General features: G+C 35.3%; 1 protein-coding gene and 1 non-coding gene across 7 annotated transcripts in view; one reads left to right on the forward strand and one right to left on the reverse strand.

Annotated features, from left to right (window-relative positions):
- Positions 1–18,722, forward strand: part of BDP1 (B double prime 1, subunit of RNA polymerase III transcription initiation factor IIIB) — an 84,464-nt gene that overhangs the window by 25,584 nt on the left and 40,158 nt on the right. For 5 of the 6 annotated variants that reach the window (XM_045565829.1, XM_045565828.1, XM_045565831.1 and 2 more), the window contains 9 exons: positions 4,454–4,613; positions 5,936–6,027; positions 6,727–6,922; positions 7,670–7,800; positions 11,966–13,013; positions 14,486–14,664; positions 15,365–15,587; positions 16,858–17,039; positions 17,985–18,195. In XM_045565829.1, the coding sequence (XP_045421785.1) occupies positions 4,454–4,613; positions 5,936–6,027; positions 6,727–6,922; positions 7,670–7,800; positions 11,966–13,013; positions 14,486–14,664; positions 15,365–15,587; positions 16,858–17,039; positions 17,985–18,195 (2,422 nt within the window). The remainder of the gene's footprint in view (positions 1–4,453; positions 4,614–5,935; positions 6,028–6,726; positions 6,923–7,669; positions 7,801–11,965; positions 13,014–14,485; positions 14,665–15,364; positions 15,588–16,857; positions 17,040–17,984; positions 18,196–18,722) is intronic. The other variant, XM_045565832.1, reaches the window with a different exon arrangement.
- LOC123648751 lies at positions 13,611–13,714 on the reverse strand. The gene has a single exon (XR_006738765.1). It is a non-coding gene; the product is annotated as a small nucleolar RNA U13 (small nucleolar RNA).

The following is an 18,722-nucleotide window of genomic DNA, read 5'->3' on the forward strand; positions in this document are numbered from 1 at the left end:
ATTTAATGTGTAATTATAATATGTTGTGGTCCCTTAAGACTGAGATGTCAATGTAAGGCTGGGTGCAGTGGCTCATTCCTGTAATCTTAGCACTTTGGGAGGCCCAGGTGGGAGGATTGCTTGGGGCCAGGAGTTTAAGACCAGCCTGGGCAAACATAGCAAGACCCCACCTCTAAAAAAATAAAAAAATTAAGGCAGGGCATGGTGGCTCATACCTGTAATCCTAGCACTCTGGGAGGCCGAGGTAAGAGGATTGCTTGAGCTCAGAAGTTTGAGACCAGCCTCAGCAAGAGTGAGACCCTGGCTCTACTATTAATAAACATAGAGAAATCAGCCAGGCATTTTGATGTGCACCTGTAGTTCCTGCTACTTGGGAGGCTAAGGAAGGAGGATCGCTTGAGCCCAGGAGGTGGTAGTGAGCTACGATGACACCACTGTACTCTACCTGGGGCAACAAAGTGAGACTCTGTCAAATAAATAAAGTAAAATAAGTAAACAAACATACAAACAAAAAAATTAGCCAGGTGTGGTGGCAAACACCTGTATTCCCGGCTACTTGGGAGGCTGAGGTGGGAGGATCACTTGAACCCAGGAGTTCAGGATTACAGTAAGCTAGGATTGGGCCACTGCACTCCAGCCTGGGTGATAGAGTGAGACCGTTTCTATATAAAAAGAATATGCCATCAAGGTTTTTCACTTTATATTTCATTGGAGAATGATTCTCTTTCATATCTGATGTTTAATAGTGATATGAATTTTAGGAAGGTGGTTGGTAATTTATGATGAAATTCTAAAATAATTTGGAATCCTAAGTACTTTCTGTGAGATTTTACTTGGTTCAAGTTATTTTTTACGCCTCTTGTCAAAGTAGTAGATTTTGATATTGATGACTTTAAAGAGGTAAGTATGTCTTCCGGTATGCAGATAGTTAAATTATCTTTACTAGAAACAAGATTAAAAGCAGCATAAGGCAGGGCATGATGGCTCACATCTGTAATCCTAGCACATTGGGAGGTTGAGGCGGGAGGATTGCTTGAGGCTAGGAGTTGGAGACCAGCTTGAACAGCATAGGGAGACCCTGTCTCTAAAAAAATGCAAGTTAGCCAGCATGGTGGTATATGCCTGTAGTCTCAGCTGCTCGGAAGGCTGAGGATTCCTTGAGCCCAAGAGTCCCAGGCTGCAGTGAGCTGTGATCAACAGTGTAAGGCCCTGTCTCTTACACACATACAAAAGAATCTCCGTTTGAAGAGATATGTAAAGATTTCATATTTGCTTTTTTTCTTCCTCGTAACTCTTCACCTCATATGGGCTTAAAAGTTACTCCGTTTATGAATTATTTTTCAGTTAAGCATAGTAATAATGGGAATCAAACTTTTTAAAACAATTAAAATATAAAGATTAGTCTTTGAAATAAACAATACATTCCATATGGTTCAAACATCAGAAGTATAATAAAGTATAGAGCAGGTGCAGTGGCTCACACCTGTAATTCTAGCACTGCTAGAGGCTAAGGCAGGAGGATCTCTTGAGGCTAGGAGTTCGAGACCAGCCTAGGCAACATAGCAAGATCCTGTCTCTACAAAAAAGAAAAAACAGAAAACATTAGTCAGTGTGGTGGTGCATGCATGTAGTCCCTAAGCTACTCAGGAGGCTTAGGTGGGAGGATCACTTGAACCCAGGAGTTTGGTTACCTTGACCCACTGTACTCTAGCCTGGGCAACAGAGTGAGAACCTTTCTCTAAAAAAATAGAAAAGGATAGAGCAAAGTCTCCCTCAGCCTGCCCTCTTTCACTCAAACAAGTAACCTATTTTATTTCTTACATTCCTTCAGAAATTTAAAAAAATACACATTTAAGCTAATACAAATTTGTATTTCTTGCTGTTTTTAAAAACCTAACAGTAGCATGCTATGTATAACATTTTACAATTTTTTTCTTCTGTCTTTCGTATTCTTACATAAAAATCTTTCTTGTTCTTTTTATAGTTCTGTGTATGAATACATCATAGTTTGTATTATCAGTGCCATATTGATCTCTATATAGGTTTTTAAAACAATGATTATAATCTAGTACTGCTATTTTTTTCGCCTAAATGCAAGTGTATTTGTAGAGTAAGTTCCTAATGATGGAATTGCTTGCTCAAAGGATGTGTGTGTGCACACACATTTAAACATACTTGATTTTGATGGATATTACCAAAACGCTCTCTGTAGGAGTTGTACTGGTTTATATTCCCATCGACAATATAAAAGAATATCTATCTCCCTTAACCACAAAGTATTATCAAACTTAATTTTTATCGTCTTGATAGATTAAAAAATGATATCTGAGCATAATGTGCTGGCTGGGCGCAGTGGCTCGAGTCTATAATCCCAGCACTTTGGAAGGTCGAGATGGGAGGATCTCCTGAGGCCAGGAGTTAGAGATCAGCCTGCACAACCTAGTGAGACCCTGTCTGTACAGAAAATAAAAATACAAAAAATAGACAAATTGTGGTGGCATGAGATTATAGTCTCAGCTCCTGGGGAGGCTAAGGTAGATCGCTTGAGCATAGGAGCTCAAGGTTATAGTGAGCTATGATTGGGCCACTGCACTCCACTCCAGTCTGGGTGACAGAAGGAGACCCTGTCTCTTTAAAAAATAAAAAATAGGGTAGGTATCCCTACCCTATCCCTCTTTTTTGGGGCAGGAAGGGGTATGTAATTCCTTTTTTTTCTTCCTCTAGTTTGTTTGTTTATTTATTTTTAAGAGATGATGGAGTTGTTATGTTTCTTAGGCTGAACTTCAACTCTGGGGCTCAAGAGATGTTCTCACCTCAACTTCCTGATTATCTGAGATTGCAGGCTCTCGCCACTGTGCCTGGCTTACCTCAGTTTCTTATTTTAAAATTTTTTACCCTAAAGAAAAGTTGAAGCAATAGGATAGTGAGCATTTGTATATTATTTCTCTTAGATTCCTTGGTTTTTAATATCTTGTCAAATTTGTGTGTTCTTTTTCTTTTTCTCAGTGTGGTTTTAATTTGTACTTATTGGGAGTGAAATTGAATATTTCTTAATATTTAAAACCCATTTTTATTTATTTATTTATTTTTTTTGTGAATTGTCCCTTTTTTTTGCATAGTTTTTCCAGTGAGTTACTGATGATGCTGTTTTGTAGGCGCTCCTTATATTTTAGGGAGATTAGCCTCATTATATAAGTTATTTATTTGTGGTTTGGCTTCTAACTTAGGTTTTGATGTCTTCATCATGTAAAAGTTTTGATTTTATGTCATCAGATCTCTCAGTTTCTTTCCTTTGTGTCTTCTATCATATTTTAGAAAGACTTACCACACTTCATAGTTATCAAATAACACATCCGTGTTTTCTCTGCAATTTTATTTAAATGTTTGATCCACTTGGAATATATTGTCAGTGAACTACAAGACATGGAGCCAATTTTATTTTTTCCCCCACTGTTATCCAGTTTTCCCATCACTATTTATTTAATCTTACTTAATGTTTATTAAATCGTATCTGTACTGTACTGTATTGTATTTCATCTTATCCTTCCTATTTTGAGATGCGACCTTTATTGTATCCTAAAATCATGTGTATTTTATAGGCATTCTCTGAAGTTTCTATTTTATTTATCTGTTCTTTAATATATTAGTACCACAGTGTTTTAAGTACTGATGATGAGTAGTATATATTTTTTGCTTGTAATTATGTATTTGTTTTTAGAGATGAGGTCTCGCTCTTTAGCCCAGGCTGGAGTGCATTGGTGTGATCACAGCTCAGTGTAGCCCCGAACTCCTAGGCTTAGGTGATCCTCTGGCCTCACTCAGCCTTCAAAGTAGCTAGGACTACAGACACATGCCACCACACCTAGCTAATTTTTTTATATTTCATAAAGATGGGGTCTTGCTGTGTTGCCCCAGTTGGTTTTGAACTTCTGGCCTTAAGCAATACTCCTGCCTTGGTCTCCCAAAGTAGTAGTATTCTTTTTGTTTTTTGGAGGAGACAGAGTCTTGCTCTGCTACCTGGGCTAGAGTGCCATGGCGTCAGCCTAGCTCACAGCAACTTCAAATTCCTGGGCCCAAGCAATCCTGAGTAGCTGGGGCTACACGTGCACACCATCAAGCCTGGCTAATTTTTTTCGTATTTTTAGTAGAGATGGGGTCTGGCTCTTGCTCAGGTTGATCTCGAACTCCTGAGCTCAAGTGATCCTCCTGCCTTTGCCTTCCATAGTACTAGGATTATAGGCATGAACCACTGTGCCCGGCCTGAATAGTGTATTTTTAACATCTGACAGGCCAAGTTAGTCTCTTCTTTTTCAGTTTTCTTTTCTATTCCTACTGTAAATAAGCTTTTAAAGGAGTTCTTTCTGTTTCTGAGTGGGTTATTTTAGAATTTTTTAGAATTTCATTTGGACATGACTGCATGTTGGATGCAATTTAAATAATGTTTATTTTTTAGGGAAACTGATCAAATGGAAAATGTTAAGCCAGTGTTGAGAGGTCGACTCCAGAGACCTAAACCAAATTTATCAAGGGCAGTTGGGAAGAAATCAGTTCTTTCACAAGGCAAAACAGATGCAGAGAGCAAGAATTCACATTCTGAAACTTCAGTTGATAAGGTATGGAGTAAAAATTTCCCCTAAATAGTCAGGAATAAAAATTTTTACCTTGTAATGACAAAGTATTGTTCCTGATGTTAAAATAGATATAAAAACTTACACATGGACACTAGGTTTTTACCTATCAGTCTCTGTTTATGCATTTTCTTTAGAACCTGAGACATACCATTTTAAACATCCTTAGTGGTGATACATCTGTCTTTTGTTTACTTATATAAAATTTACATTCAAAATATTTCTTAAACCAGTTGTACATTAATTTATACTCATAACCCTTTTATCTAAACCTGGACAGTCACATTCCTGTTTGTCCTTTATGAACTTTCTTTATATCTATGTATATAAACATTTTTATAGCTTTTAACTATAATGTGTGTAATATTTAAAACCTTTTTCTTTGGGACTATTCATTTATACTTTCTTGGTCTTTTTAATAAGTATATTGGGTTAACATATTATTCGTTTACCTAACTGTTCCTCTAATGGTGGATGTTTAGGTTGTTTCCTTTTTTTAGTCTTGTAAATAAAAGCAAACATTTTAAAAAAAATTACTTGTCACCTGAGAAAGCAAACAATTTTTTAAATAGGGCTTACTTTTTTTGGTGGGGTGACGTTTCCAGTGAAAACTTGAAAACCTGCTTTGTATAGTACAATTATATTATTTTAATCTTAAAAGATGTTTATTGAATTATGGAAGACATAGATTCATGTAAAAGTTAGAACAAAAATTACTTGTAATTTCTTTATCCAGATGTGACCAATCTTTTTCACATATATCCTTTCAGATTTTCTTTTATAACATTGAGTAGTGGTATCAATTCAGCTTTGTATCCTTCTTTGATATTTAACATTTTATAAATATTTTCCATGTCATTTGACAGCTTTTGAAAGCATGGTGTTTAGTGAGTTCATAATAGTCTTATCAGTGAGGTGTAACTGAATTTATTCAACCCATTATTATTCATTATTGGACATTTTGTCTGTTTACAATGTTTGCTATTTTACATGTTCCAGTGAACATTCTAGTAGTTAAATCTTTTTTCGAATAATTCTCTTAAAATAGAGTCTTTAGAATGATAATACTGGGTCAAATAATATGAACATTTTTAAGACTCTTGATTCATATTGGCAAAAGGCCTTCTAGTAATGTATGAGATTATCTATTTTATAATATGGTCATCTATATTTAGGATTTTTAGAAAATCTCTTCTATTTAGAAGTACAAAAAAATGAAATTCCATTGTTTTAATTTACATTCATTTATTACAAAGTCTGAACTTTTTTATGGTAGTTAGATTAACTGTAAAAAATTAAATTTACAGAATCCCATGGAAAAGGATAAAATGAATACACTTGACATTTCTGGAATGGAGAATACAGAGAGAGAGAACCCAGAAGCTAAGACTGTATCTAAGTAAGTATTTAAGTAGTAGTATGAAAATAGTAACTCTTAGGAATGATTGTAATAACTTGTTTTCTACTTGATAAGGTCTGAATTTTATTTTCAACTAGTGTACTTTAAGTCCATTTTCAACTATAGGTGGTGTTGAAACATTTTAATAATGTTCTCTGTGCCTGATAGTATAGATATAAATTATGGATGAGTCCATTAAGTTAGCAATTACATTTCTCCCTCAACTTACTAATAAGACATCTTGTTAAATAAATGAATGGTTAAGATATATGTCCTGGATAATTTTATTTATATCAATGATTTCAAAAGGGAAAATTTAACTTGAAATGGAGATCTAGAACAGGCCTCACTCTAATGTGAATCTGACCATTGGATTTTGGGTTGTTCTGGGGATACCGTTTACACCATAATTTGGGACTAATACCCTGGAGTTTTACGTTATACAATAGTATCTTTTAATAAGGAATAGTATCACATGCTTTTGTCGGATGTAGATTTTTCCAATGTTGTAATGAAATTTAATTTAAAAGTACTTTTTATAGTCAGGCTTCCAGGATTATGTCTCTTCAGGATATTTGTGAATTATTTTATATTCCATATTGTTTACGTAGCCATACCAGGGAGAATGGAATACTCAAAAACCAGTGAGTTTGTGACTTCAGAATAAGTATTGATTTTATTTTTTTGTTGTCGTTCTAGTCTGAGTGAAAAAAAACGTCTACAGGAAGATGATCAAGCAAAGGCTCTCAGATCTGCGCGAGTAATGCGGGGCCGATTGCAAAGGCCAAAGCCAAATGTAGGTAAAGCTGCTGAAAGAAAAGAAATTTTTTCATCACTGGAAAAAATTGGGGCCAACGTAGAAAAGAATGAAAATGAATCCTGTGTTGATAGAGATGTAAGTAGTCTGATTTCTCCCCATAGTTTTGTTAAAATACATAAACCTTAACATAAGCATCTCTTCACTCCCTTATTAAAACAGCAATGCTGCATGATTTGTGTGCATCATTTATTAAATTTATGGTCTAAATCTCATAGCCAGCAGCCTTGCTAATTGTAATGTTTTAGAATTTGAGCATTTACAGTATAGATAATCAGCTGTTATCTTACCTCATATTTGGACTTGCTTTTCCCTGTCACTTAGCAGATACTTGAATTAACCTTCCCTTTTGAAGAGATAGCTACATAAATGAATTTTAATATTGGCTTAAATAGAATAAAATGTTAAAAGCTCCCTACTAGAAATTCTAAGAACCAAGATCATGAATTTTAGATTATTTACATAGTTTTCATGATAAGGGTAAAAGTTGGCATGATTTGAGATTTGCATTTGCTGTAAATCCCATGGTCTATAATGTAATTGTAGTACTCAGAAGAATTCAGAAAGATAGACTCCATGGGGTAATTCTAACAGATGAGACTGAAGCAATTACTTGCTTTCTGATTGGGAGAAAAAGAATAAGGGCTTTGAGATATGGTGAAGGCGTGGCTTATGAAATTTTCTAAGATGGCTAAAGAAAACAATAAAAACATCCTTTGAATATCATTTTATAATTTTGACATTTTTTTACCATTTTCCTTATACTTGAATTGGACAAAATTTTCAATGAAATCTGTTATAATTTTGTGTTCTCTTGTTATCAAGACTCCCCAACAAGTGGAAGATCAGTCGTGTAAAAATTTTGAATGTGAAGACATCACAACACAACCTGCGAAAAAAGATTCTTTTCAAGATGTGCAGCCAGATGAGCCCAAGGATCTTAACGAATGTCTAAGGTAAGCATCATTTTGTTAATTATATAATCTTTGAATTTTGGAGTAAGTTTTAGAACTCATAAATCAACTTTTTAAAGTAAAAGCAAATTAGATGGATTTGTTATCCGTATATCAAGCTATATAATGTTTAAAACCATAACTTCAGCTGGGTGCAGTGGCTCACACCTGTAATCCTAGCACTCTGGGAGGCCAAGGCAGGAGGATCACGTGAGGCCGGGAGTTTGAGACCAGCCTGAGCAAGAGCAAGACCGTGTCTCTACTAAAAATAGAAAATAAAACCCTGTCGCATGCCTGTAGTCCCAGCTACTGGGGAGGCTGAGATGGGAGGATCGCTTGAGCCTGGGAGTTTGAGGTTGCAGTGAGCCATGATGATGTCACTGCACTCTAGCCAGGGTGACAGATCAAGACTGTCTCAAAACACAAAATAAAAAGCTTTAACTTTACTTTTTAAGGTAGTTTATGTCACAGCCTTTATGTTGATTTCTCAGTTATGGGTGGTTTGAGAAAAGCTACTTACCATAAATTAAAACTTGAGTTAAATATGAATAGTGTTATCACTTACTATGCATATTAAATTATATATTGATGTTCAAATGTGAAAATGCTACTTACTTTTTCAATGTTTGTTTCCTTGGAATTAGATTGATCACATATTGCCTTTATTTAAGATTCCTGTTTTATTTAAAACACACATATACGAACCCATACTTCTCATAGCCACAGCCTTTTATATTTTATTTTTTCTTCAGAAGGTACCACACCAGATTGATGGAATTATTAATATTTTTAAAAATTTCATTTTGGGAATATTAAATGTGCACAAAAGTATAGTAATGGACTCCCACATACCTATAATCCAGTTTCAACAATTAATATTTTACCAGTCTTTACATTTAAAGGTTGGCATATTCTATTCCTACAACTTTGTAGCCTGTTTAAATAGTATCTGACCTGAGAGTGAAAGCTTGGTTTCTTGAACTACTTTATTGGTCTTTATTAAATTCCTTTATTCCTTGTTTTCTACACTGTTCCTTTTTTTCTTATTCCTCCGCCCAGTCCGAACTATTTTAATACTGGGCCACAGAAACTCTGGGTAGAAGCCCAGCTACATTACTTCTTAAACATCTCTGTTTAAAAAACCAACAAATTGGTTTTTTTATTTATATTTTTTCAGTTTAAGCCAGATTATGTTTATTACTTAATGTGGCTCAGAAGAAAATTGTTTTCCCTTAGTGGCCTCTGAGTTTTATAACAATGGTGGATGTTGTTTATAACTAATATTCAGTCTCATCTCAACTTTGCTTTCCAAGGGCAGTGTCCTTTTTGCCTTATCATGTGACCTTTCTGGTCTTTGAATCTCCAGGATCCTTAAAAACAATTCTAAGATTCTGTGTTTTATCAAATCTACATCTGTCTATATCTAATGGGCAGTTTTCTCCCGCCCCTATTCCAAACCCTTTGGCCTGTTTAAGATGCTATGTAAAAAAAAAGAGATAATAGGGAAGGATTGTTTCTCCAATGAAGAATGCATTAAAAATTCTATTTTATTAGACAAATTAGTGAATATTTCTTTGAAACTTAATTGTCTAGGCTAATTTTGCATCCCATCCACTTGATACAAATATTTTGAGATTTGTGTCATGATTTGTGATTTATCTTATGGAGGTTTATAAGTATCTTGTAAATTCTTTTTTTTTTTTTTTGAAACAGTGTGTCTCTTTGTTGCCCTGGCTAGAGTGAGTGCCTTGGCGTCAGCCTAGCTCACAGCAACCTCAAACTCCTGGGCTTAAGCGATCCTACTGCCTCAGCCTCCCGAGTAGCTGGGACTACAGGCATGCGCCACCATGCCCGGCTAATTTTTTCTATATATATTTTAGTTGGCCAGATAGTTTGTTTCTATTTTTAGTAGAGACGGGATCTCGCTCTTGCTCAGGCTGGTCTCGAACTCCTGACCTCGAGCGATCTGCCCGCCTCGCCTCCCAGAGTGCTAGGATTACAGGCGTGAGCCACCGCGCCTGGCCGTATCTTGCAAATTCTTAAATTCTATTTTAGAGAAACACATTTGTAGACCTTGGAGCAGATCTTTGGTTTTATGCCCATTCCTTCTCTTATTTTCTCCAGTTTTGAGCATCTTTCTTTCATTGCTTTTTTCTTTAAATTTTATGATCTGAGGACAGAATTTGTGGCTCCACTATATGTTCTAAGTTGAAGAATAATCTGTTTCAACTACATATCTGATTTCCAATCTCAGATACTGCCCTTCAGTTAATTATGCACCTGATTTAAGCTGTATGAGACAAAGTCTATCTTGTTCACCATTGTATCCTCAGTTCTTAGCACTTGCCTTCTTGGCTTATAATAGGTGCTTAGAAATATTTGGTGTCTTATTGTTCATGAACTCTAGGAGGTGTGATGTTTGTTTATTTTTATCCATAAAAAAAGCTTATTCAAGTCCTTTTGTTACTTAGAAACAATTTAAGCCCATAGAACATAACATTGTATATTTGTATCTTATAACCTGAACTGATGTTGAAATGATTAAATTATTAGTAAAGCCTTTGGCTAAAGCATCTACATGTGTAGAGAATATGCCAGTTTTCAAAATATGGCTTTATAGCTTATCTTTTCTTGTGATACCCAAGTCAAGATTGCTAGCACAGCAACCTTGCTAAACGCTAGATGTTTCTGGGTGAAGATGAAAAGTATCATAAAAGAAAGAATGGAATGAAATCCATGCAGGACAAATCAAATTAAATTTCCTTTATTGATGGCTATTAATTTTGCATTTAATGTTATCAGTTATTAAAGTTAATGATAAATATAAACAAATGCAATTTGAAAAGCGGTCTTGTTCCTAAGGACCTGCCTTATGTTATCAAAAATTGCATTATAAAAAATAGTTATTTCAGCTGGATGTGGTAGCTCACACCTATAATCCTAGCACTTTAGGAGGCCAAGGTGGAGGATTGCTTGAGGCCCAGAGTTCAAGATGAGCCTGACCAAGAGGAAGACCCCATCTCTATAAAAATATAGGAAAATTAGCTGGTTGTGGTGGCGTGTGCCTGTAGTCCTCACTACTCGGGAGGCTGAGGCAGGAGAATCACTTGATCCTAGGAGTTCAAGGCTGCAGTGAGCTCTGGTGATGCCACTGCACTTCAGCCTGGGTGACAGAGCGAGACCCTTTCTCTAAAAAAAAAAAAGTTATTTCAGTGACAAAAGATAGGCTAAGACCTAGAGAAGTTCAAACAAACAATAGCATACTTTCTAGTAAATACTTCTGTAAAGCTATTAATTATATAATTATATACTTGTTCAGCCAGACTTGGCTGAATAAATCTAGTGTTTCATTTGATGTAGCTCTCGCCCAAAATTAATAACCTTTGCTAATCAGTCACTAAGAGCTCCTTTATTCATTTATATATTTTTATTGGTTTTACCATCTATTATGATAAACAGAATGTAAAACAAAGAGGGCTGCTGCTTTTCTGAAGAGCCAAATGCTTATTCTGGATAGTGATTTTATGCCCAATAGCATTAAGCAAAATGTTGTATATTTAATCTGTCCTTTTATTCCCAATTAGTATTATGAAAGTCACAAACAGAGAAATGTCTGTACAGCAAATGTCATTTTTAATTGTTTTTAAAAAGTGGGAAGGGCAGACCTAGTTCTTAGTCATAAGACTTCATCATATTCAGGTCATACTTTTATCCAGCTCTTTGAGATGGTCAGGTCTGTTATGGTAAATTGTGTGTCTGGATAAAAGATAATAGCAGCAAAGAGGTAGAAATAGCAGAAACACCTCGATGTACCTCCAGTATAGAGGACTGAAGAGTGTTTCCCAGCCAGTATTTGCTGACTATGGCGTGGACAATTGAAAAGGGACTATTTAGGGCCAAATAGTTTCTACACTGATTGACCTTATTAAAGATATTTCTACATATGTCTATACAGAAGTAGATATATTTAATTTTTAAATTTTTTTACTATAATTTCAAAAACTGGTTTTTTTTTCTTTCTCTTAATTTTAAAATTTTACTCAGTGATTCCTAAGGCTTCCTTAATGTTTTTTAATTTGAGAGTTTCTGGTGTTTCTCTTATAATTTTCAACCATCATCTCCAGCTGGCAGTCTGGTTTAAAACTTGATCATGTGTCTTTTTTTACAGCATTCAAGAGGATAAGAAAGCACCCATACTCAAACAAGTCCCAATTCTAAGGCCTCGATTTCAGAAACCAAAGCCAAACATAGGAAGAGGAACTAGAAGAAGAGAAATTTCCTCAAAGGAGGAGGTACCAGAGGAGATTCTTGTCTCTGGAGAAATGACAGCAGCTTTGAGAGAAACTGTAAGACTACATACCTCACCAAGGGAAATGGGACTAGTGGAGATTAATATTGCTAAGGAAATGGAGTCAGATTTAAAGGAAACTGGAAGAAGAGATGTTTCTTCCAGGGAGAAGTTACCAGAAGTGATTGATGTCATCATGGAAATGGAGACAGGTTTGAAAGTAACTGGAAGAGAGATTTCCGCAAGGGAGAAGATACCGGACGTGATTCATGCCACTGAGGAAATAGACACAGATTTGGAAGAAACTGGAAGAAGACAAATATTCCCACAAGAAAATGGCCCCAAGGAGGCCAAACCTGTATGTGAAATGGAGACAGGTTTGAAAGAAACTGGAAGAGAGATTTCCCCAAGGGAGAAGATACCAGAGATGATTGATGTCATTGAAGAAAGAGAGGCAGATTTGGAAGAAACTGAAAGAAGAGAAATAACTGCATGGGTAAAGGCCCCAGAGGAGGTCAAAACTGTAGGTGAAATGGAAGCAGATTTGAAAGAAATTGGAGGAGAAATTTCCCAAAGGGAAAAGGTAATAGTGGAGGTCAGTGCCATAGGGGAAAGGGAGATTGATTTGAAGGAGACTGGAAAAAGAGACGTTTCTATGATGGAGATGCCATCAGGAAGGATGACTGCCATTGAAGAAATGGAGGCAGATTTGGAAGAAACTGGAAGAGAAATTTCCTTGAGGGAGAAGGGATCTGAAGAGATCTGTGTTAATAAGGAAGTGGTGGCAGATTTGAAAAAAACTAGAAAAATAGACATTTCTCCAAGAGAAGATCAACGAGAAGAAACTGGTATCTCAAGACAAACTGAGACAAATTTAATGCAGAACAAGAGTGGTGACTGCAGTCCTACACCTTCACTAGATATAAAAGTAAGTATTTTTCTGTCATGTAAAAAATTTTTTGAATATGTTTTTCAGAGAAAAGTTACTCAAGTAATTCCATATTATTGCCCTTGAGTCCAAAAACACTTAAAAATCTCTAAAAGTCCGAAGTTTTTTGTAGCCCTAAATTTCTATGTTTCAGGGCCTTGAAGAAACTATTTATTTATTTATATTTTTATTTATTTATTTTTTTGGAGACAGAGTCTCACTCTGTTTCCCAGGCTAGAGTGCCCCGTAGTGTCAGCCTAGCTCACAGCAACCTCAAACTCCTGATCTCAAGCAATTCTTCTGCCTCAGCCTCCCGAGTAGCTGGGACTACAGGCATGCGCCACCATGCCCGGCTAATTTTTTGTATATATTTTTAGTTTTCCAGCTAATTTCTTTCTACTTTTAGTAGAGACAGGGTCTTGCTCCTGCTCAGGCTGGTCTCAAACTCCTGACCTCACTCAATCCTCCTGCCTCGGCCTCCTAGTGTGCTAGGATTACAGATGTGAGCCACTGTGCCCGGCCTATTTTTTTTTTTTTTTTTAAACTTTTAAAAATTTCCAATCGTGGAAAAAATTCTTTTGCTTTTCTCCTTTTCCAAGTCTGATGGATAATGTGCCAACATTGTACCAAGGTTTGAGGGAGGTACATCTCACACATGAGTGTAAAAACCCAGTCATCAGACTTATGAACTATAAAAGGTTCTGAAGTTACTAGTTTTCTTTTTTGAGACAGGGTCTCTGTCACCCCAGCTACAGTGTAGTGGCATTATCATAGCTCACTGCAACCTCATGCTTGTGGGCTCAAGCGATCCTCTTGCCTCAGTCTCCCCAGTAGCTGAGACTACAGGCACGTAACCACCACACCTGTCTAATTTTTCTGTTTTTTTTTGTAGAGACAGGGTCTCTCTTGCTCAGGCTGGTCTCAAACTCCTAACCTTAAATAGTCCTCCCGCCTCAGCCTCCCAAAGTGGTAGGATTACAGGTGTGAGCCACTGTGCCTGGTCTGAGAAGTTATTCTTAATGTCAGTTTGAAGTAACTCTTTTAGGTAAAAGGGTTTAGGAAATTGGACTGAATTTGTACTAACCTTAGTATGAACAGGCATTGGAATTATTTCTTTTGGCCGTATCTGTATCTGTTTCTCTTTTTATTTCCTGCCCCACTCCACTTCTGAAAGTTCTTTGTTAAACATTTCCAGTTATTTGAAGTTCATGCTCTTGTAACATTTTCAAGAACTTTTTTTCTAATAGGAAATGGCATTTGTAGTTTGGGAAAGTCATAATATGCAATATAAAAGAAAGAGTTTCCAGGATTCTAGATTTTAACATTTGTAAGTAATTTTATTTAAAAATTGAAAATGGATTTCTACTTTTTTAAAGGAAAGTGTTTAGAATATAGGCTTTTATTTTGTTTGAAATGTATGAAATATTTAAGGAGTCTTCATATGTACTGGTTCACTGTGACTATTCCTCCAGAATATTAGCAGTGAAGTACTATCAGTGGTGCATACATCTGTAGAAGACAAAAGAAATTCTGAAAAGGAAGTACCAAGTCACTTCAAGACCTCTTCGGAGACTTCTGAATTTGGTAAAACAGAAGACCTGGGGATGCTACTTCCAGATGTTCGAGAGCAGTTTTCAGATGTTGATTTAAGGTACAGTGTGCTTTTAAAGAAAAAGCATGTAAAGTTATATTTGCAGATTATTTTAAACTAAGTAAGGTTTCAAGGAGTAATATACAGATAGGGATTTTAAGACAGTTTTGGGAAGACTGGGAGAGAGGATTGAGGTCATTCTGACAGTTGATTGTGAAAATTACTAACATATACAAAATTGTATGTAATACTCTTAAATTAGCATGTTTGAAAGACTCATGTTTTCTTCATGCAAAGGTGATACAGTTCCTTGCACTACTCATGCTTTTCACGATTTACCAAGTAGTTAATTTTGTTTTCTTGTTAAGTATTAGAATTAAGGCTGGGCGCCTGGCTCACGTCTGTAATACTAGCACTCTGGGAGGCCAGGTGGGAGGATTGCTTGAGGCTAGGAGTTTGAGACCAGCCTGAGCAAGAGCAAGACCCCATCTCTTCTGAAAATACAAAAAATTAGCTGGGTGTGGTGGCGCGCGCCTGTAGTCCCAGTTACTTGGAAGCCTGAGGCAGGAGGATCACTGGAGCCCAGGAGTTCGAGGTTTCGGTGAGCTCTGATGATGCCACTGCATTCAAACCTGGGCAACAGAGTGAGATCCTGTCTCAAAAAAAAAAAATAAATACTCTAAGCTTGTGCTAATAAGACTCCGTCGTTCTCACTGCACCTCCAGTTCATTCTAAAGTTTGATAATCCTTATTCCAAAAGCAAATCTCTTCCTCAAGAACAGAAGCCACTTGAAGTTAAACCAGCACCTTTTATGAGAAGTCGATTCAAAAGACCAAGACCAAACTTAGCAAGAGCAGCTTTAAAGAAAGAGACTACCGAAGCAGAAAAATATGTATCTGGGAAGAATTCTGAAACTGATATAATGGAGACTATAGTGATACAACAGAACAGTGAACAAGCTGATACTCTCCCTTCTCAACATGTGAGTGATATGTAAGATGTAGGTTTTGTATGTGCAGTTTTTCTTTTTCATTGTCATGATTACTAAAAATAAAACGTCTGGATTTAAAATTTTACAAATATTTTCTTTATGTAACTTTTACCATGTCTTGATTTGGTTCCTGTGCTTAATGTGCCTCATTGTTCCATGTAGTTTGTGTAATATTCTCAGATATCTGATGATAGACAAGTGTGTCACGGGAAAGCATTTAGGAGGTCTGGGCTCTAGTTCAAGTTCTGGCTATGTGACGGTAGCCAAATGATGTAACAAGTGCCTTCATAAGAAAAATGGCAATAATAGCCATTTATTTCAATCTGTTGTGAAGGTGAAGTGAAAACTTAAAAGCTTGATATGAGTTAAAGGAGATATTTTATTTATTTCATCAACTCGGTTCATAATAGATTAAAATTGTATATGACATCGAAAACTTTGTGAAATCCTAATACTCATAAATTACGTGTTTTCCACATAAAAGTACTTTCTGGAGTTAAAATTCTTATTTGACATCTTAAAATAGCATAGTTCTTTTACTGTGGATCAACATTTGTACTTCTAACCTTATATTTATAAAAGATAAGTCACTATTATATTTTCTGATTATAAAAATTTCAATTTGGAAAAATATATCCTTGAAATTGAAAGCTCTTTATAATGTTCCATCCCTCCTTCCCAAATTAAATCATATAGCAATTCTGAATATATCCATGTAGACTTTTTTTGGTGTGGATACTTATTTATAAAATCATAAAATACAAGTTTTTTTATTATTTTCCAAAAATGGCATCATTACTTGCCTTCTGATTTTTCCGTTTAACACAGTGTTCTGATTTTTCCACTTAACATAGTATTGTGAACATCTTTTTTGGATCATTACAAAGAAATTTATGTTCCTTTAAATGGCTATATACTATTGCTTTGTAAATAAATTAAAATTTATATATTCAGTCCCCCACTGCTTTGTCTTATTTCTAACTTTTTGTTTATTTTTTCTTTCCTTTTTTTCAGAGGTAGAAGCTCTTAAATTGCTACAATAAATATCTTTGTATATGCCTTTCTAGATATTTGTTTGAGTACCTTTATAAGATAAATTTCTAGAACTGGAATTGGTGGAAATTTCAAATTTTGATAGATACTACCCTATTTGTCCTCTACAAAGACTGTGGCTATTTATTCTTTTAATAGTATATGAAAGTTCTTATTTCCCTATACTTTTTACCAACCCTGAATGAAATTATTTTTTTCTGCTTTCTAGGATGAGCCTTCCCTAATGACATCAAGAGAAAAAGACAAACCAGGTCACAAGGAGGAGGAGGAGGTTGTGATTTTATCATGTACCCAGACAGAAAAGGACCTTCCACCTTCAAATCCTTGTGAACCTAAAGAGGAGTCTGAGTCAACACAAGCCAAGGAAAATGATTCAGTTGTTTCTATGGGGTAAACAGTGATATTTCTTTGAAAATCTAAAATAAGAGAGAGACTTCTTTCAAACAATTTTTCATTTTTTAAATTAAGATGTATTAATGTATTTTAAAACCGAGTATAAAGAATACTTGGTTTAATTTTATTGATATGACAGACTGCCTGGAATAGATAATCAGATTGAATCCAATAACTTTTAATGCTTGCCTCTGTTTATCTTGTTAGCTGCTTAAGATACTATAAAGAGCAATGTGTTAAAAAAATACAGGTTGAGCATCCCTAATCTGAACATCTAATATTCCAAAAGTCAAAACTTTTTGAGAGCTGGCATGACGCACAAAGGAAATGTTCATTGGAACATTTCAGATTTTCAAATTAGAGATGCTCAACCAGTAAGTATAAATGCAGATATTCCAAAATTTGAAAAAAATCCAAAATTGGAAACACTTCTGGTCCTAAGCATTATGGGTAAGGGATACTTAACCTGTATGTATGTAAGCTATATATTCATTACCTTTTTAAAAATTGACAAAATACATACATGAAATTTATGATTTTAACCCTTTTAAGGTACAGTCCAGTAGCATTAAATACATTTACATCGTAGTGCAAGCACCACTACTGTCCATCTCCAGAGGTTTTTTATCTTCTCAAACTGAAACTCTGTACCCATTAAATGTTAATTCTCCATCCCCCTCTTCTTCCAGTTCCTGGCAACCACCATTCTACTTTCTGTCTATAGATTTGGCTACTCTAGGTATATAATAAAAGTTTATTACCTTTTGAGAATTGAAATAACTAATTTCTTTTATAAAATAAAATATGTTTATGACCAGAATGTAATTTTCCTTTAATGGTACAAACATATTCTTATAGAGAGTTTATTAGAGATTCAAATTTTATATTTTTTCAACTTTTTACAGTCAAGCTCCCTCTCTTTCTCCCTGTTCCCTTTTCTAGGATTCATAATATAAGCACTTTCCAACAAGACATGAAGGAAAGTATTATCCAAAGTGCTCAACCAATGAGGGGCCGACTTCAGAGACCCAGACCAAACATAAGAAAGGCTGGACAGAGGCAAATGGTAGGAAAAGGTGAAACGAAAGGTGTAATTAAGGAAGAAAGAACAATAGTACAGAAAGATGAAATTAAAAACAAAGTCCTGACTATGGTGAGTTCTCATTATGTCATTAAGTGGAGCCTTTTTAATACATATTAAAATATCAGATGATACAGCTCAGACTTGGATCAGAATATAGGCATTTGACACTCTATGCAATGAATACAGTATCCAGTTTTGTTTCAGATTTACTATTCTGGATATTTTTTAAAAAGTGAAAATAGATTTTTTTTAAACTAATAAAACTATTAATTGTGAAATATTCAATTACTACAAAGTGATATAATAAATACCCCAAATCTCTCTGCCCTGAGATAACCACTGGAAACCTTTGACCTGTCTTACTGGATCTATTTCCATGCACATATATGGGCACACGTATGTACATTTAAACAAAATCATTGTATACATACTGTTTTATACCTTTCTGTTATTCACTTAAATACTTTGGGAAGTGGCTTTCTGTATCAGGAAATATGAAGGCACATCATTTGCTGCATAACATTATACTGTTTTGAATGACCATTTAACCAGTCTTTTTTATTTTTTGAGACAAGAGTCTCGCTCTGTTGCCCGGG

Source organism: Lemur catta, chromosome 12 (assembly GCF_020740605.2).
Source record: "Lemur catta isolate mLemCat1 chromosome 12, mLemCat1.pri, whole genome shotgun sequence".
Lineage (NCBI taxonomy): Eukaryota > Metazoa > Chordata > Mammalia > Primates > Lemuridae > Lemur > Lemur catta.